Genomic DNA, 20490 nt, shown 5'->3' with positions numbered 1-20490 from the left:
CCACTGAAGCCCTGTGCCTGACTCCACGTGCACTTCACTGGGGGTGTGGGTGGCGGGGTAGGGAGGACCCACAGAGCTGGCTCACTCATCTGTGCTGAAAGGGACCCAGAGAGCCTAACTGGCTTTAGACCCCTGTGGACGAAAGCAGGCTGCTAGCGCCAGGATGGTCTCTGGATGATTTCCTTCGGCTCCTGCTCTTGCTAGAGGAGCAATTTGATGCCGGGCTGGGAGTGAAAAACAGACTTGCCCAGGGACTCACAGTGGCCAAAGGGGAGGCTGGGAGTAGCGCAGGCTCTTGATCCCTTCTGCTTTTTGGCATCTCCCCTTCTCAGCATCCCTCGCCCAGCACACCACGCACACATGTACATACACACTCAGACACACACACCAAACAGATGCGCACAAAATAACACCACACCTACATGCACATGCAAACAGAATAACACCACACACACGTACACACCACAGACACACACATAACACCACACACACATGCACATACACACACCACAGACACACAGAATAACACCACACACGGACATACACAAACTACAGACACACAGAATAACACCACACACACATGCACACACACAGAATAACACGATACACACATGCACATACACCATAGACACACACAGAATAGCGCCACACACACGTGCACACATAGACATACACACACCACACACACAGGATAACACCAGAAACATGCACACACAGACATACACACACCACACAAGGAATAACACCACACACACATGTGCACACATACAGAATAACACCACACACCTGCACATACACACACCACAGACACACAGAGTAACACCACACACATGCGCACACACAGACATACATACCCTACACACAGAATAACACCACACACACATGCACACATGCATACAGACATACATCACACACACAATAACATAACACATGCACACACAGTCACACCACACAGATACACAGACTACCACACACACATGCACACACACAGACACACTCACAGAATACATGTATGCACACACACACATACATACACGCACCACACAGAATAACACCACACACACATACAGACACACAGACATACACACACATGCACACACACATACACCACACAGACACACTCACAGATACACTCACAGAATACACACATGCACACACACATAGACATACACCACACAAGCAGAATAACACCACACACACAGAATAACACCACACACATATGCACACCATACAGAGACACACCCACACCTAGATGTATACACCACACGCATACAGAGACACACTCACACACATGCATACTACACACATGCACATGCACACACAAAACATACATACACAGCCATCATGCATGCATACATATACACAACACACAGACAGACCCACGGGCTTACACAGACACCACATACACGTAGATATGCACACAGCACACACACACGCAGAGACAAACAGACACACTCGCAGGCATACATGCATGCAAACACATACTACACACAGACACATCTGCAGTCATACACAGAGACTACACACATAGAGACATACAACACACACTCACACACAGACACGCATAGACACGTGTTGCGTGCTCATGCGTACACGACCGCACACACACACACGCACTGCCTGACTTGTTTCCCACAAGACGGGTACTGGCTTGTCGCTTGTAGCCCTCCTGTCCCAGCCTGTGTTGACCAGGGTGCCAGGCACTGCCACCCCTCTTGGGACAAGGTACAGGTGGCCTGTGTGATCACGGCCTGTTCTGAGAGCCTCTTCCTGAGCCAGGAAGCACTGTGACACTGAGTGCCCGTGCCTTCGTCTTTCCCATGGTGCTGGGACTAGGCCACCTGCTGCATCTACAGCACCCGCATGTTCACTTCCCTGGCAATAGAAAGAAATGTAGGTTAGTGCAGGGAGGTCACTGGCTTTGGAGACGGTGGCAGGGTGGAGTGGTCTCTAATGTGAATGGAGGTGCACATGCCCTCTAGACCTGCAGCAATGCTGGCTTCAGAGGGGCCTTCTCTGCCACCTTTCCAATTTACCCCAACCAGGTAGAAGAGCCACCGCCCAGAGTCTTGGGCTCAGCTGAAACCCCTGTACAAGAAAGAGACCCCCCTTTCCACTGTGTCTCTCTCCTCCTCCCCACTCACTGTCTCTCTCTCTGTCTCCTTCACTCCCTGTGTCTCTTTCCTGTCTTCTCTCTCTCTGCCTCCCTCTCTCTGTTTCTCACTCTGTATCGCCCTTTTTTCTCAATCTCTGTCTCTATCTCGCCTCCTTTCTCTATCTCTGTCTCTCCCTCTGTGTTTCTCTCTGTGTGTGTTTCTTTTTCTGTCTCTCTGCATCTCTGTTTCTGTCTCCCTCTCTCTTGGTTCTGTATCTTTGTCTCCCTCTCTCTCTATCTCCGTTTCTCTGTCTCAGTCTCTTTCTGTCTTTATGTCTCTGTTTATCTCTCTCAGTCTCTGTATCTCTGTCTCTTTCTCTTTTTATCCTTTCTCTGTCTCTGTCTTTGTTCTCTGTCCCTCCATCTCTGTCTCCCTCTCCCTCAATCTCTCTCTGTTTCTTCCTTTCTCTGTCTCAGCCTCTCTCTGTCTCTGTATCTCTATCTCTTTCTCTCTCTCCCAATCTCTCTCTGTCTCTGACTCTCTCTCTCTCTCTGTCTGTCTCTATCTCTCTCTCTCTGGCACTTACGCACTTACTTGAAGTCTCCATGAGCAGCGGGTGGCTTCACCTTTCTGCTTCACCACTTTGCAGTCAGACCCGTGGGGCTTGCAGACCCTCCGCTGGCGCACACCTTCAGGAGACCAACAGTGCCAGGGCACTCCCGTGTTCTTCAGGGTTCCAGCCCCGAGTAGTTGGTAAACACCAGTAATCGTCCTAGAGATCCACTGTAGATTCCTCGTCCAGGTACTGAATCAGGCCCTTCTGAGCAAATGGAATGGAATGACCTTGGTGACATTACAAGATGATGCCTCATCTCCTGTAGTCTATGATTGATGGGCATTTAGGTTGATTCTATGTCTTCACTATTGTGAGTAGTGCTGCAGTGAACATATATGTGCATATGTGTCTTTATGAAAGAATGATTTATAGTCCTTTGGGTATATACCCAGTAGTGGGATTGCTGGGTCGAATGGTATTTCTGTTTTTAGGTCTTTGAGGAATCTCATTTGCGTTTTCAAACATCATGGAGAACATAGGTCTTGAGGATGTGGAGGAACATGGAGACCGAGGAATGAAAAAGCCATCAGGTTGGAGGTGAAGTCACCCAGAGTGATTGCAGGTTTATGGACGGAAAGGGAAATGCTCTGATTCCTGGTGTCCGTGAGGAAGGTGGATGCCAACAGATGGTGCTACACAGACACTTGTGAAAGGAAGAAGGGAAAGAGTCTGCCTCCATGGGCTGCCTCCATGGGCTGAGTAGGGCTGCTGGGGCCTCAAGCCTCTCACACACAGTGTCAGACATGCTGTGTTGGTCAGGCTCACTGGGACCCCTGTGCCTCCCCCAGGAAACCCTATTGATAGGTGCGGGCAGGCTTCCCTCCATGTGTCCTGAAATACACTGACTGCTCTGTGTGTGTCTGTGGATGAGCAGCGTAGGGCTGGTCATCTGAAGGGCTGGGCTTGGTTCCGGCTCTTGTACTGATTGATTGATTCATTTTTGGGCAAGTCACTTTCCCCCCATAACCTTCCCATTGTACCACAATCCTAATAGAGTTGGATGCCAGTTCCTGGCACCCTGGGCTTCACAGGGACACAGAGAAACAGAGAGGACCAGAAAATTAGGCTGATAATAATAATTCCTTCTCTGTTTGGTCTGGAGAAGAAATGACTTAGGGTTGCACAGGATAATAGGAGCATAGGGTATGTCAACTAGAAAGAACCTTTGAAATTCTTTAGTTCACGAATTCTAAACCTAAAATCCGTGGGACACTAGGATGACTTTTATGGACTCTGAATCACCTTGAAATTTTTTGCAATATTTTTCCTTTATGGGCACATGTGTGGTTTTTTAGCAGAAGGATGCCTTAGCATTGATTACATTGTAAAAGGGCCAACGATCATAAAACAACTAATTCCCCAGCATCGTGTTATGTGATTCATAACTGAGGGGTCTCCGCAGTGGCATTTGGAAATGTGCGGGTCCTTTTTTTCAGTTGTCACCACGACTGGGGTCACGATGGATATTTAGTAGGTGGGGGCCTGCGTTGCATGCGTGGGGGATTAAACTGAACAATAAAAAACTGTCCTGTCTGAAATCCTAGTAGCACCCCTCTGGAGAAACACTGCTCAAGAACTGAGCCCCCAAGATGCACAGTGATTCTGCCATGGCCACAAAGCTCATTAGTGGCAGAGCTGGTTTTTATTAACAGATCAAAACAGGGGGTGTGCCAAGAGCCTACATTGTTTTGTTTCTCGTCATCAGCTACAAATATGCTGCAATCTGTGAAAACAAAAGAATCAGAAATCTGTCCCACCTTCAATGCTCCAGCCATTTTTTAAAATGAATCTTTGGGTTCTTGGTTGTTTTTTACCATCAAATGAGAAAAGAGGAAAGGAATATTTTACATTTGGAGAAACTAAACCATAAGCAATTGATCCCACTAGCCCCATGCCACGTAGAAATGCTCTTCAGCTACTGTGAATCGGTGAGGCAAGCCTTAGACTGGAAATTTCCCCTTTATGTTTCAGAGGATCTGTCTTGAATGTCTCTTACTCCACAAAGAAAGAAACATTAATATAGCAGCATGCTGCTTGCTACCTAGTTCACTGCAATGAAGTGGCAGGTGCCTTAGACTTTGGAGTGAAATTGAGAGATATTCTGCAATATTCGCTAAGAGTTAGGCCTGTGGGATCACAGAGACACGGGTTTGTTCCCTGGCTCTGCCTCTCAATTGATGTGTCATCTTGAGAAAAAGTACTTAATCCTTCTGAGCCTCAGTTTCCTCGGCTGAAAAGTGGGGATAATAATCGTATCCACAAAGATTAATTGAGATCATCCATGTGAAGTGTTCCGCACAGTCTAGCATATGGTGAGGCTCAATAAATGTGAGCTGTTATTACAAGCGATTATTATGACTTGTGTCTGTGATTAAAGACAGCCTGGGGTTCAGAGTCTTCGTGCCAAAATTGCTTTCAGAGGACAAGCTCTGGGTTGGTTTTCCAGTCTTGCCCAGCTGCCCAGAAAGAGTCACTGGAGTGTTTGGGGCTGGAGTCATAGTGTTTATTAAGTGCCTACCACACACTCCAGTTTTGATGGCAGAGTGGTTTTCTTCCTGTGTGCACATCCCTGCATCACTACATGAGTCGGTGAGAAGAGACTCAGAAAAGCACCAGACACGTGTTTCTTCTGCCTCAGTTCCCTAGTCTGTAAAAGTATTCAAGAGCATGATGGTGGCCACAGGGAACAGAGGGGAGAGACACCTTGAGGTGCAAAAGACAGTTGCAGCTGTCAGTCTTCAGACACCATGGTTTTCTGGAGAAGGGATCCAGACCAGACCACCAATCAATATAGCCGCAGACCACCAGTCAATATACCTCATCCTTGTGAAAGGCGGTTGGCTGTGTGGCAGAAGGGAGACATGAGGGGCCATATTTGACATAGGCCTGATGGCCAGGTCCGGAGGAGTCAGCCTGCCATCTGACCACACTTTCTGCAGCCAAGTCCTCTGGGGGCCAAATCAGTATGGTTTGAGTTTATCCCCAACTTGCTGCTATGGTTGATGCACACAAAAAGGGTTTGGCCATTGCCAAGCCAGCTGTGGTCTTGGTTTGGGAGAGGCAACCAGAGTAAGAATTGAATGGAAGGCATGCTTTGGGATTTCCCTTAGCCTTCAGCCCTCAAGAGGAAGCCAACTTCTCTATTCTGCCATTTTGAGACTCATGCTTGTCTGGGTGGATAAGATAAATACTTTCATCATTATCATCATTATTATTAATTATAATTATTGAAAATCAATTACTCAGCAGCCCCTACCTTGTAATGGTATCACTTACAGTTATACAGCATTTTGCAGACAATGTATACGCTTGACCATAAACTCAACTCGAACATAAGCATAAATTTAAAACAAAAACGTTGACTTGGGCAGCTATTCTCTGAGGTCAAAGTTATTCTTTAATTCCAGCTGTACCTTCAGCTGCCTAGGTGGCTGAAGCAACTTCCCCTTGTGTGTTTTTACACTTAGAGATTGGAGTAATCCAGACACAGAAAATGATACCAAAATTGAAATGTTTCTGAACGTTAAATGATTCAATAATTTGAAAATAGTTTCAAATTTTTCAAAATTCAAAAATTTGAAAACAGTTCAACCAGAGCCCATCCTCACCTCAGGTAGTTATGTGGGGTGTGTGTGTGTGTGTGTGTGTGTAGGCACACAAACCCAGGCATGCACACCTGTATGCACAGTGGTGGATGAGTGTGAATTACCAAAACAAATATGACTAAAAGCAGGATGACACCATGATGGCTAGTAGCTGGATTGACTCAGGTTTTCTCTGCAGATCCTTCCTAGTCCACCCTTCTTCCATGACATGGGAGTTTGTGATATGCAAAGGATAAAGTAAACCTGAGTTTCCTGGGGCTTGTGTTGGCATACCAAGCTCCTTTAAGATCTGTCTTTGCCAAGACGGGGCTAAGCCAGAGCCTTCCTTGGCCTGGGGAATAACTGTCCTACCTTCTTCCCTGGAGCGGCTGGCGCACACTGTTTTGACATGTGCCATGCCTTCCATCTTTCACGGCCTCGGGGCTAGAGGAGGGTATGCTTTGAACAACGTGAAATTCGTCTCCTAACAGCTGTGCAAAGGAAACTCACAGCTTTCTACCTCCATCTCGGTCCACTTAGCTTTCTTTTGGGATATAGGTTTCTTGTCTGTTCAGGGATCCCTTTTCCTCACTTTCTGGCCTTCAGAAGGACCAGTTTCAGTACTTCCTTTCTTAGGGAGGCAAGTCAGTCTTCTGAGGTTCTCTGTTTTATTTTATTTTATCCTAGAGTATGCCTTCACTGTTGACTGTGTGTCTTGTCTCATTTCTGCTGAGAAGCCAGCATCTTCTGAAAATTGAGGGTCTTGTCCTGTTTCAGATCTTGGGCCGAGGATTGACCATGTGTGTTAGTCAGTTTCAGAGCCCTGAGTTTTAAGTGCTAAGTTTTAAAGAGAGGAACAACAGTAGAATCAGATATCTTAAAGAACAGGATAGGAATCCACTTCCCTGTCCCTTCTCTCACTTGGTTTGACACTACATAGATACAGACCTGTCCAGAGTTCAGGGATTGTCTAATGAGGCCTCACCAAATACTAACAGAGAGACTAGCTGTTTCTCCTCTAGCTCACTGATTGCTTCTGGTTTTCTGTGACTTTAGACCATGCGCGTCAGCATGTTTTGGGGACCGTCTCTGGCCTGCTTTCTGATCTTGGCTCTGTCCCTCAATTTATGTCTTTTTTGTGCTCCATAAGACAGGGAGTTTCATGGTTGCTACTACCCAAGAGGTGTGCTAAAGTGAATGAGGTGGAGGACGCAGAGCTAGCAGGGAAGAAGGTGCCGTGGAAACCCACACAGCTTTATTCATGTGAGCTCATTTCTCATTTACTCCTTGTAGCAATTCCAAGTCACCCCCTCCCTTCATCCCTTTCCAAGCATTTCCCTCCCTTGTTGGTTTTGGATCCATTGTGCCTCCGGTGAGTTAACCTACGTGTTTTAGTTTGAATCTAATCATGCTATTTCCGGGTTGCCAACCCCCAGGGGTGCTTCAGCCTAATTGGTCTGTCCTCACTGGTGTCTGCAGCACCTTCCCTTTGAGCGTCATCTGTGCATTTTAATTAATCTGCCACTTTTTCCTCCCTCCTGCTTCCGGATCATTAATAAAGAGATTAACCAAAACCAGACCAATTCCCAGCGGATGCGCCGCCAGGATCTCTCTCTCCCGGCTCTCAGCTTTGTCATGGATCAGAACATCATCATGTGGCCCCATTGACTAATTTTGAGGCCTCAAGACCTACGTTCAGAGCAAAGCCAGTGTGAATTAATTTTTCAATTAAGATTTGGGGAACAAGCATAGCCAGTCTTTTATATATGGCCTTAGTTTAATATTTCCACCACATTCCTTTCCCTTTTGTCATTCTACTTTAAATCTATCACTTTCCCACCTCTCTCCCTTTCCAGTCCCTGAACAAGACATTAGGGTTATCTGGCAGGATGTCTCCTGAGCCTGTAGCATTAGTCAGAGACCATGTCATAGCTGAAGAAATTCTCCAAAGAATCAGGCCCTTCTGGACACAGCTGGCCAGTGTCCTCTTTGACCCCAGCCAGAGAATGCATTTGCCTCCAGAGAATATGGCTATACCAGAAATAATGAAATCTCTTGAATTTGCATATTAAAAATTTGGCGAATTAAAAACTGCTTTCACCTCTGCTCTCATGACTCCTCTCTGAGGAAAGCTAAAATAGAGGCTTTCTGCTTTCTTTGTAAGTCACCCAGATTTCCAGTGCTGGTCTCAAACCCAGGATGTGAGATGGTGCACTCCGTGTTCTGTCCACTACAACACAGGGCCTCTGCAGGCACAGGTGACCTGCAGATGGGCTGCACTGGAGAGCATCAGGCCCAGGAGGGACTAGGGTGAGGGAACTGGATTGTGTTTACTTTTGTGGGGGATGCTTTCATAGGGAATATGGGGAGGAGGACACAGGAATGATGGCCTCAAATCTCTGCAAACTCTGCTTAGAGCTGAGGCTTCTTGGGGAAGGGCACAGCCTGCTCACAGCAGCCATCCTGGCTCCAGGCTTGGAGCTTGGGCTTCCCCTGGAAGTAAACTCTCTAGAATGTTTGAGAGCAGGGATAGACAGAGAGGCAGCAGAGTGTCATCATTAATAACATGAGCTCCAGAGCCAGAAGGTGCAAATCTTGGCTCTGTTGCTTGTTAGCTAGTTGTGGAACCCCTCTTTGCCTTGGTTTCCCCATTCAAAATGGAAAATATAATAGTACCTACTTCAGGATGGTTGTTACTAGGATTTAAGATTTATACAAGCCAGTACCCGGCACTTTGCATTTTTATTCTTGATGATCTCACCCCAAGCAGTCTAAAAATTTACTCCACACATGTGCAGCAAGAGGGGTCCTTAGGTACATGGTCGGAAGGTGCTGCTGTGTAGGGAAGCTGGTCCCGGAGAGGTGAATTGGAACCTGAAGGCTGCAGCCCCCTCTCTGCATGTGACAGGGCAGACCCAGGTTGCTGGGGGCTCAGATTCTGTGCCACTGTCTACCCAGCTTCCTTTTCCATGTCAGCTGCTTCTTGAATACCCTCAAACCCTCTGTGGATGCTGCAAACTGAGCCAAAAAGGAGGAATCAGAAATTGCTCTCTTTTGAGTATTTTGAGGGATGGTGAAACCTTGTAGGAATGTTGCTCCAGGGACTGAGAAAACACCATATGTGGGAAAGCGTTTCTAAGTGAGGAAAATCGCACATGCACGTCGGTCAGGATCTTGGAAAACTCTGAGCAGGGGAAATGGGAACTGGGGAGAGTGCAGAAAGGGGGTTTACTAAGGTCTTTAACAGGTCTTTTTCTAATTATAGCCAAGAAGAGCCTGGGGACCGTGGCCGACTTCAGAGCCAGGGTCTGTGTTTTCTTTGGGAAAAGAAGGCAGAGTTGATTGGCTTCCAAAACCAGGCTTGGCAAAAGCCCGTGCAGGCTCTCCAGCCAGTAAGCGGCGCCTTGGGTAGCTCTCGATCATAGCAGGCGCTCATTCAGTAAATAGACATCTAAACTCCGCAGCGTGTCCAGCCCTGTGCTGGGCGTCAAGGATGTGTGGATGGAAAGGACGTGGTCCCTGTCATCAAAGAGGAGGCACACCAACAATAATCGCACAATATGACAGTTGCTTAAATGAAGCTCTCTGCAGATGACAGTGACCCCTAGAGAAAGAGCATAGACATCCCTCTAAATAGAAGAACCCGCTGCTGTTTCTTGCCTGGATGGAGCTGGCATTGCCTTCCTGTTTCCATTCCCCACTCCAGGGAACTGGCCCACTGGGTGATGCCCACCCCGGACATGGAGTGAGAAATGAAGTTATTGGTGGCCAAAAAGTGACCAGAGATCAGAATGCATCTATTCTTGCCCCCAGTGAATTCAGAAACGCCACCTCTCCCTTGCCCGCGTTTGCTTTCGTCATTTGTCTGTTCTCTGGGCTTCCAGTTCATAATATTCCTTTCTTCTCCCACAACCAGTGTAACTGGTCTCAGATCCAAGCAGTCGGGCACCATGGCATCTGGGGGAAAGCCTTGTGGGGACCGTGTTGGTACAGATTGCTGTGAGCCAGATGTAAAGGAGGGAGCTCTCCAGACGCTGGGTCCCTTGCCCGTGTGCATCAAGGGCAGACGTGCACCTTCTCCTGTGGCCACAGGCCATTCAGGTTCATGTTCTCTAACATTTCTAGTGTGCTCACTCTGTGCCTGATACTATGCTAGGTGCTTCCGTGTGGATTTCATTGTTTACCCCTCACAATAACTCTGATGGTGCACAAGCCACGTGATTTTTGTTGAGCCTATGAACCAAATGCCCCTGTCACTCTCTGCCATTGTTTAGCAGTCTGACCTTAGACAGCTCACTTCACCACAACTGCAGGCCTCCGTTCCCTTATCTGTATAAATGAGGAGGTTGTCTAGGGTCCTTTCCAGCTGCAAACCTCTGTATTTTGGGGAGTTCTGTTGGCAACATTCTTGGACTTGCTCTCTAGGAAAAAAGCTAGAAGTCGATTATTAAAATGGAGTCCACAGGAAGCCTGCAGGGCTTTAAGACACCTTCTAAAGAGTTTAGAAACACTCACCAGCCTGCAGATGACTTAGTCCCACTACTTATTACAAAGTATCATGGCAAGTAGGAAAGAAATGGTCAGCCACTGGGAGAGCAGGCTGGGGTTGCGAGGAAGTGGCAGGTGCCGCCGTTGGGATCTTGGGGGAGCATTGTAGAAAGGTCAGCTTTGGAACCAGGCACTGAAAAACAGGTGAAATTTCAACAGGAGAGGCAGTGCACATGGGTCATGATTTGAGTAGCAGTGAGTAGTGAATGGGGTTGCAGCAAGAGGCCTGTGAGCCCAGTCATCACATGGAAAAGGGGGGTGAGGGCCGGAGTGCAGAGAACCCCTCCCACTCTCCTGTGGGTCTCTCCTCTTCTTTTTTTTTTTTTTTTTTTTTTTTTTTTTTTTTTTGAGATGGAGTCTCGCTCTGTCACCCAGGCTGGAGTGCAGTGGCACGATGTCGGCTCACTGCAAGCTCTGCCTCCTGGGTTCACACCATTCTCCTGCCTCAGCCTCCCGAGTAGCTGGGACTACAGGCTGCCACCATGCCCAGCTAATTTTTGTATTTTTTTTTAGACAGGGTTTCACTTTGTTAGCCAGGATGGTCTCGATCTCCTGACCTCCTGATCTGCCCACCTTGGCCTCCCAAAGTGCTAGGATTACAGGCATAAGCCACCATGCCTGGCCTTTTGCCTCTTCTTCAAACTGCATTTAGGTTGTTTTCATCTATAAGATGAAGGAATAAGATTAGATGGCCTCTTTATATGGCTTATCTACTTCTAATAAACTTTGGTTCCATATTCCAGCCACCGCCCATAAAGACTCTTACTTTTTCCTCCTCAATCCATCAGCATCAGCAGCATTCTCCCTCTCAGCTCACCCTGGTCATTACCTCACTAATCTGTACCTTGACTCTTACTCTACCTGAGACCTCCCCTCACTAACCATACTTACTTCCTTAAGAGCGGATATCCTGTGTATTCTTAGTTTACAGTGGCTGAGCTTTTGGGAGGTTTAATAAATTGTTTTTCAATAGACTGTCAGTCCTAAATGATTTTATTGAAGCTGTACTATTCTTTTTGAGGGGAGTAGGGAATGTAATCCTAGTTGTATGCCATATTTTTTGTATTGTTCAAGTTGCATTTTGTTGGGCCTGTAATATCGAAGAAAATGTCACTTGTATGCAGAATAGAAAGGAGATTTCTTATGCTGTAGTGGAACCATTTTCCTAGGATAGTACAATTCCTTAGAGTCATCTCTAAGGGTGAGCAGCAAAGCTAGAATCCCTCTCTTGGCTTTGACCTTGAAGGAGTCAGTTTTCCCAAAGACTAGTTCCCATGGAAAGAAGATGGTCTCCTTATCACAGAGGCAAGAGGAGGCCGTATGAGCAGAGTGCCTCGCTGTTGTTGACCTCTAGGGACAAGCGAGCCAGCAGTATTTCAGACAAGCTGGGAAAGAGGCTGTCTGTGAGTCCTGGGAGCCAGTGAGCACTGGCAGGCTCAGACATAGGTGCCAGTTAGCAGGACTGCTTTTCTGTTTCTTGTGTCGGCTTTGTTTATTTCCTGTCTATTTTCCCCCTGGACTTAGTACTGAGTCTTTCCAAAAATACCAAAGGTGAACCAGGGGAAGAGTTTTTATTTTCCATGTTTAGACAGAACTTTAAAGAGGAAATGATGCACCCCCCTGGGAGCCAGTGAGGTGGCAGCGATGGTAATTAAGGAGTGAATATCTCAAGGAGGTGGACGAATCAGGAGGATCACTAGCTCAGCTGCCCCTCTCCACCTGGAGCATCTCCTTCCAGTGCTAACCCTCAGAAGATCTGGGCTTTGCTCTAGTGAGGGAGAGACTAGGAAGGTATCTTGAGATCAGCACTGTAATTCCACCAGGACTCCACAGGAGCCCGGTGTTAAGCTTCTACTATGGCAACAGAATGAGAGCGTGGATGGGTTGAAATGCCATTTCAACAAGGAAATAGTAGAATTAGAAGAAGCATAACTACTAAAAGGAACATTTTGTAGCAGAAATGTTAAAAATCTAAAGGAGGCAAGTGGATCAACAACGACTCTTCTATTCTGGCCAAGTCCAGCCCATTTATGTAAGGTGGTTATTCTGCATCTCTCTCTTCTGCAAGTAGTGCTGTGGCAGAGCTGTGTTTTGTGGAGAGGGTCCCTGGGGATGGAGCAGATCAGTTGGTGATGCGTGTCTATCAGAAGGCTCGGCAGAGCACCCCGGAACGCAGGCCCTCTCGCAGAGTGGGTAGTGGCCCTGCGTGTTCATTTCCAAGGGCAGGAGAATAGACCGTTCCAGCTGCGGCCTGGCCAGGGATGACCCCACATCTGACACTGCAATATGGGGGCAACTGAACCAGTCCTCAGCCTCAGGGTGTTCCAGGGGCTGCAGCTAGGGAGCAGTCGAACTCTTTCTTGAGACAATTACAAGGCCACCGCTGCTGCTGCTCAAGGGAAGTTACTCCGTGTTTACAATTCTCAGGTTTGAAGTTTTCGTGCTTTGCCAAGGTAGAGTGAATCATGCATCTTTGCAGGCTCAAGGGATGTTTAAAGAAGCAGTAGGACATCGTCCACCCACAAGCAGAGGCTGCAGGATAAAGCAGACATCGAATGTAAATACAACCCGTGCAAAAAGCAGAGTCAGCAAACCTGGAGCGCATTCCGCAGTATTTCCCGGGGGTGGGGGAAATAAATCACCTCTTCAGAATGTCCAGAGGGGAGTTGCGTGGCTTACCTGGGGGGCGGTACCCTGTCTTGTGCCCTCACGGGGCTACTCAGGCTCAGGTGGCTGGTGCCAGAATAACACAGACTCAGCTGCCACGGCCTGCTCTTAACACCTGTGTTTCCTTTTCAGCTCTTACAGGTGAACAAGGTGATGTCCATCTTGTTTTATGTGATATTTCTCGCTTATCTCCGTGGCATCCAAGGTAACAACATGGATCAAAGGAGTTTGCCAGAAGACTCGCTCAATTCCCTGATTATTAAGCTGATCCAGGCAGATATTTTGAAAAACAAGCTCTCCAAGCAGATGGTGGACGTTAAGGAAAATTACCAGAGCACCCTGCCGAAAGCAGAGGCCCCCCGACAGCCGGAGCGGGGAGAGGCCGCCAAGTCAGAATTCCAGCCAGTGATTGCAATGGACACCGAACTGCTACGACAACAGAGACGCTACAACTCACCACGGGTCCTGCTGAGCGACAGCACCCCCTTGGAGCCCCCGCCCTTGTATCTCATGGAGGATTATGTGGGCAACCCCGTGGTGGCGAACAGAACATCACGGCGGAAACGGTACGCGGAGCATAAGAGTCACCGAGGGGAGTACTCGGTATGTGACAGTGAGAGTCTGTGGGTGACCGACAAGTCATCGGCCATCGACATTCGGGGACACCAGGTCACGGTGCTGGGGGAGATCAAAACGGGCAACTCTCCCGTCAAACAATATTTTTATGAAACGCGATGTAAGGAAGCCAGGCCAGTCAAAAACGGTTGCAGGGGCATTGATGACAAACACTGGAACTCTCAGTGCAAAACGTCCCAAACCTACGTCCGAGCACTGACTTCAGAAAACAATAAACTCGTGGGCTGGCGGTGGATACGGATAGACACGTCCTGTGTGTGTGCCTTGTCGAGAAAAATCGGAAGAACATGAATTGGCATCTCTCCCCATATATAAATTATTACTTTAAATTATATGATATGCATGTAGCATATAAATGTTTATATTGTTTTTATATATTATAAGTTGACCTTTATTTATTAAACTTCAGCAACCCTACAGTATATAAGCTTTTTTCTCAATAAAATCAGTGTGCTTGCCTTCCCTCAGGCCTCTCCCATCTGTTAAAAGTTGCTTTGTGATCCGGCTCTCAGGAGTCACTCTGTAAAATCTGTGTACACCAGTATTTTGCATTCAGTATTGTCAAGGCCATGACTGTCGTTTTAGTAAACTTGTTAAAATCAGATGATGTCAGAGTTGTGTATAAACAGTTATGTCCCTCTTCTGGTACATTTAATGTTGGGTTAATGAATTAAAAGAACTGCTATGGCCTCCACTGAAAATGATACCCTGTAGCTCTGGCCAGCAAGTTCTGTATCAAATTCTCCACTGTTGGCTTGGAAAATTAGAAGTATGATTTGCTCCAATGTTGTGGTCCTGGAACAATAACAACAACCCTGGCAATTTTAGTTTTGGAAGTTTCTTTGCAGCACATTTGTTGTTTTGGGGTTTGGGGTTGTTTAAGGGTTGAAGTTTTTTTTTTTTTTGGCTTTGGATTTTGTTTTGCTTTTTGCAAGTGGTTTCATCTTTTTAGGCACATAGGAATTTTTTTAAACTATTTGTAACAGAATAATTGCATGACTACCCAGAAGCAAACTGAAATGGATCGTGAATCATCTATACATAGAGGATAAATTTATTTATGGCTGACTCTCAGCCTGTGACCACCCCTCCTCATCTGCCAGCCCCTTCTAGAGCTGTGAGCAGAGCTGGAAAGTGCTAGGGCTTTGGAGTCAGACCTGGGTTCGAGTTCCAGCTCCTCCCCTGTGAACTTGTCCAGGTTTTAGAGACTCTCCAAGCCTGTGCTTCCTAGGATCAGAGTCAGACAGAGGTCCTTGGCTATGTCCGAGGAAGGTTATAACCCCTGAAACTTTCTAGCATAGGGCAGGCATTCAAGAATGTTAGTCCCTCAACCATTCCCTTCCATCCCCCCGAGAGGTAAAATGCCGAAATGGAAGGGACCTTCTTGGTGCCTTCTGAGTCCCAACAGGAGTCCATGACAGCCAAGGGGTCATTGTGGTGATGGCCTCACCTGTCATGCCCAGGCAGGACTGAGGGGACACCAGGGATGTCCATCAAGGAGTTTGTTGATGCCCATTTCCCATTGAGAAGCAGCTCATCCTCTTGGAGTTGGAACATAAAGACGCTCATCTCCCATCTTGGCGGAGGTACAAGGTGTCCGCTAATCCAGTACTGCCCTGAAGCCCCGCCCTCTGCCCAACCTGGATTGCCCTGCATTCATTAGGGCCCACGTGTGCTCTTACCTCAAGCAGCCTACACACTGACAGCTCCTTAGCACACACACCTGTATGGAATGTGTCCTTTATGGGACATGAACTTTTGAAATAGACTCAGCAAATAGCACTAGCCTTAGTTAGGAACATCATGACACTGCACTTGATCGTGGATGCCTAAAATATGGGGGAAGGAAATAAGGAATTGACCATGTGCCCATCACGGGCCAGGCATATTCAAACCCTGCCACCATTAATTGTCACAAATCCTTTGAGGGAGCCAGTATCATCTCCAGTTTACAGGCGAGGAAACTGAGGCTGGTGGGTTCAACTTGCCCATGGTCATTTAGTAAGTAAGTGGCAGAGTGAAGATTGTAATCTATGTGGCAATGATGGCACAGTCTTGACCCTGCGTCACTAGTCTCTCCCTCTCCCACATAGCAGCATCACATTTCAGAGTGGGTATTATAGTCCTAGATATATGAAGAGCACAGCCCTGTGCATGGGAACCTTTTGTCCCATTATTTCACTGAGCCTTGAAGAGCACAATAAACCAGCTGATAGGACAAGGAGAGTCTTAGGACTAGCCCAAGCCCAGTTATCAGGAGCTCATCATTTCAAAGTGACCATTTCCCTGGGCTTCTAGGAAGCCCTCCACCCCTGAAGCAGCAGGCTGAGGGATACTGCAGCTGATGCATGTCTATACAGCTTGAGTCTCGATTGTTTAGCCAGCACTGCAGGAGCAACGCGAGAATGTAAAGAAGCAGTTTTATGGCCCTGGTTAACAGTGGATTCTAGAAAGTTGGAGAAACCTGTTGAGGAGTTGCCGCAAATGCTCCCTCACCTGCCTATCATATGGGCCTTTCTTTCTATCCTCAGGCCTACAGCTGAGGTGCCCTTAAGGTCCTCTTCTGGAACTTCTGAATGGTAGAGGGTGGTCTGGTTTATTAGGGAGATGGTCTTCAGTGACAGGACCCCAGAGCCCAGCCTTGCGAGGCACTGACCCTAAGGAGTAGAGCTGAGTCCTGAGCTCTGCCTGGAATGCAAGGAGTTTGCTGGCTTGTCCAGAGCAAGTCTGGAGCAGCATGCTTCTGGGCAGGTGCAGCTCTGAGGAGAAGAGACTTGGGGATGAGACCGAAATATTCCCGAAAGGAACTCTGGGCTGCAGGCCAGCTGACGGCTCAGCCGCACCCATTCGGAAGGCCAGGGCAATGCGGCATTACCCAGTTCCACGTCAGTAACTTTATTCAGATGCTGCCAGAGTCAAGGTGTTAGCTCTGGGCCCAGGGCAGAGCCTTCTCGAGGTGGATAGGAGGCCTGTTTCTATCCAACGTACACATTTGCCATTGGGGTTAGTTGAAGATTAAACCCATCTCTGAGACAGGAGAGGCTTGGAGGGCTAGCATCTGGCTCCTGGAAAAACTCCACTCTCTCCTTATCTTCCCTTATTGCTTAGTTTCTTACAGGGGCTTCATTAAGCAGAGGTATATCGCAGTGTGAAGAACTTGCGTGCACAGGAGAAAATGGGTTGTGGGCCAACTTTATTACCAATAACTGCATGACCTTAAATAACTCCCTTGTCCTAACTGGGGCTTTCAACAACATGAGATTCTATTGCAGAGAGGGGCAGAGTCCAGATGGGTAATCTTCACTTCCTTAATGAATGCTAGGGTGAGAAGCTCTGTTGCCTGTTGATGGGACTCCTTTCTGCCATATGTGAGTCTCTAAAATTCTCCCCTCTTACAGACAGCGACCTTGAGCTTATTACCTAGTCTCTCTGATCCTTTGTCTACTTGTCTGTAAAGTGGGGATAGTGGCTACTTCATAAGATAGTTTGGCAATCTAATAAAATCATCCATTTCCTGGCACATAAGAAGCCTCTTTCAGCATTGATGATGATGAGCTTTTGCAGGGTTTGCAGGACCCCTCATTCTGTAATTTTGGTGGGACTTTCCAAGCTCCGTAGTGGAGGATTAGTCATAATTAACATGTATTAATCATGGACCTTACGGGAGGTGGACCTTAGGGTGGCATTTGCCCATTTCCTTTCTGCAGGTCTCTTCAACCAAACTACTGGGCCAGTCTTACTGACAAGGCCTTTAATCCTCAGTTGACAAACCAGGGAAGGTATTTCTAACCCTTCCAAGCAGTGAAATGTAATTTTTTTGCTAGAGGTTCTGCCGACATGCTTCTCTGAGGTGTACATTTGTGAGTGAGTGTGCATGTATGTTTTGTTTCCTCCTTGCAAATTATAGCACGGCTTTTCTCTTGTGTTTCTGCCTCTCAGTCTCTGTCTCTCTCTCGTGTTCAACAATGCTTCCTCTAGGCTGGTGTTGGTGTTTTAGGGTTTGGTATTTCTGAGGACTTTTCTGTTGCTGTTCCCTTCCTGTGTTGTGTGTGAGCACATGTGTGTTTATATGTGCTTTATAGTTCATTTAGTCAATGTAAAAATCCTCCACTGAGGCTTGGAGAAGCCATCTGCATTTATTTTATTGCTTTTGAACATGTGTTCAGGAATGAAGGCTGTGTAGTCAGCTTATTGCTACCTGGAGATTTGTCTGGCTTCACCAGGAAGATGCACGCCCTACCCAGGCTTCAAACTCTGAAGGACCTGGCAAAGCCAGTGCCAGGGCCTCGGTGAAGCCTGGCTTTGCCTCACTGAGCTCCTGCCCTGCTCAGCTGCACCATAGGCTCCGCCTCAGTGAGGGCGCTCTGAAGCCTGGAGAGCGGCCAACTGTCCACAACAAACACTCCACCCTCCATAACCCTGGCCCCAGGGCCTCGCACATGCTCTGTTCCACAACTAGGAACAGCCGCAGTCACTGAAGACCACAATTAGGAACAGCCGCAGTCACTGAAGATGGATTCAGCTGGAAACTTCTCCAGCTTAACCTTCTTTCTCAAAGACTCCACCCCCAAATGTAAGGCGACCCAAACTCCTCACGCATGCTCTGCTCACGTTACAGTGGGCGAGTGGGCTTCTCCAAAAGCACACTTGTTTCACAGCAAGCCGAGATGCAGACGTCTCTGTGCTGACATAGCCCCTTGGGTTTCTGTTTGGTTCGGATGGAGATTGGTCCAGCTTGAATGCACAGAGCCACAGAGCAGGTTAGAAGCACTCCGAGGGACTACGGGTTTGTTTCCTACAATCCTCAACCTATGTTTGGTTGCAAGGTAAGGCAGGCCAATGAAACAAGCACAAAAATGCCTGTTGTAGGGGCCAGGGATGGGAGGAGCAAGGAAGTGTGGAGAAGGGGAAAACTCCAAGGACGTCAAAAGCCTTTTCTCCTAGGAACTGGCTACCACCAATGAGTTGGGCTGGGTTGAATTGTTGCGGAATTCAGTAATGCCGTTGCCAGGTAAATTATAGAAGTCTCTGTGGCAAGAAAATGTGAACGTTTATTGGGAAATTGTGAAACAGCCTAATGAGCTTGATGATTTTCACGTGAGACATATGAATGGGTGGGCATGCGTGCGTGTGTGTGTGTGTGCATGGCTGCTTTGATATCCTAACCACAGAGGCATTGCATTTTTTTAAGGCAGGGTAATGCCTGCAAAAGAATGCTCCTGAACACAAGGTTAACCTCTAGGAGATTGCACTGGTGGCCAGCTGGGGAGCATATGGAAAGTGAACATTCTTGGGGCTTGAAAACAGGCTGATGGGGTGGAGGATTTATAGACAGAAAAGGCATCCAGCAGACTCCAAGCAGCCTAAACAGAAGGAGTTCGGTTTGTGGGCTCTCTGACTTGGTGGAAAAGCATTCAAAGCTGGTGCTGGGATTAGGGGTGGAGATGAGATCAGACCAAGGAATAAATAATAATAAACATTCTTATTGGTGGCTGCTTCCTCCAAGTTAGGCACTGTGTACACATCTCCATGGGTACGCGGTGACAACCCTGGTAGATTTAACCCATTTGTGCAGTTGAGGACTTTTGACTGAGGACTTTGGCCTGAAGTTGTACAGCTGATAAGAGGAAATGCACAGATAGGAACCCAAGAGGTCTACATGGCTTGGAAGCACATGCTCTTAACTATGTGAGCAAGACAGCAGTGGAGAGGACACTTCAGTGCTTCAGAGGGCCCTGACGGCTGAGCTGCAATGGGCTGGAGGGAGTGAGGAGGGTGACATGCACTTGACACACGGGAAGAGATCACAGGTTCAATGCCGCAGTGATACCAACAATTGTTCTACCTGAGGGAGATGCCAGACTCATGGGTAACTGGCTTACTGCAGCAGACATTTTCAGGAGGTTAGGGGGGAGGAGGAGTGCGTCTCTTATCCAAAACCCTTCATTCCCCACCTAACAACTGAAGAATCACTGTGCTAGGGGGAAGGTGGTTGTGCTGCTGCCTAAAATATAAGGATCAGCGCATCTGGAATATCTCTTTGGGGCTTTTGCAAATAGAAGACAGAAATGTCAAATTTGGACAAGATCTTTGAGATGCAGTAACCTATCCTTCTTACAAGGCAGAGATCTATTTTTATTCATTGATACTTTAAAAAAAAAAAATGGTCAAGTCCCTACTAGGCCCCAGGCTTTCTTCTCAACTTTATGGGCTCCGCACATGAGGAGCCATCCCTCCTGGAGGACCAATAAGTAGAAAAGATGGGACCTTAAGGGATAGCTGCTTAGACAATTCCCACTTCTTCCTCACCAGGCAGCTTGCTCTAATTTGAAACAGCTCTTAC

The 20490-nt window shown here is 47.5% G+C and overlaps 1 protein-coding gene across 4 annotated transcripts in view; it reads left to right on the top strand.

Moving 5' to 3' along the window:
- The window catches only part of NTF3 (neurotrophin 3), a 65570-nt gene extending 50821 nt beyond the window's left edge, over positions 1 to 14749 (top strand). For all 4 annotated transcript variants that reach the window (XM_055281015.2, XM_055281016.2, XM_055281017.2 and 1 more), the window contains exon 2: positions 13644 to 14749. In XM_055281015.2, coding sequence (XP_055136990.1) covers positions 13644 to 14438 — 795 coding nt within the window. In that variant the 3' untranslated portion in view covers positions 14439 to 14749. The remainder of the gene's footprint in view (positions 1 to 13643) is intronic.
- Positions 14750 to 20490: the final 5741 nt, after the last annotated feature.

The sequence above is a fragment of the Symphalangus syndactylus genome, chromosome 5 (assembly GCF_028878055.3).
Source record: "Symphalangus syndactylus isolate Jambi chromosome 5, NHGRI_mSymSyn1-v2.1_pri, whole genome shotgun sequence".
In the NCBI taxonomy this organism is placed as follows: Eukaryota; Metazoa; Chordata; class Mammalia; order Primates; family Hylobatidae; genus Symphalangus; species Symphalangus syndactylus.
Note: the sequence above shows the minus strand (reverse complement) of the source record. Positions and strands in the feature narration are given on the sequence as shown.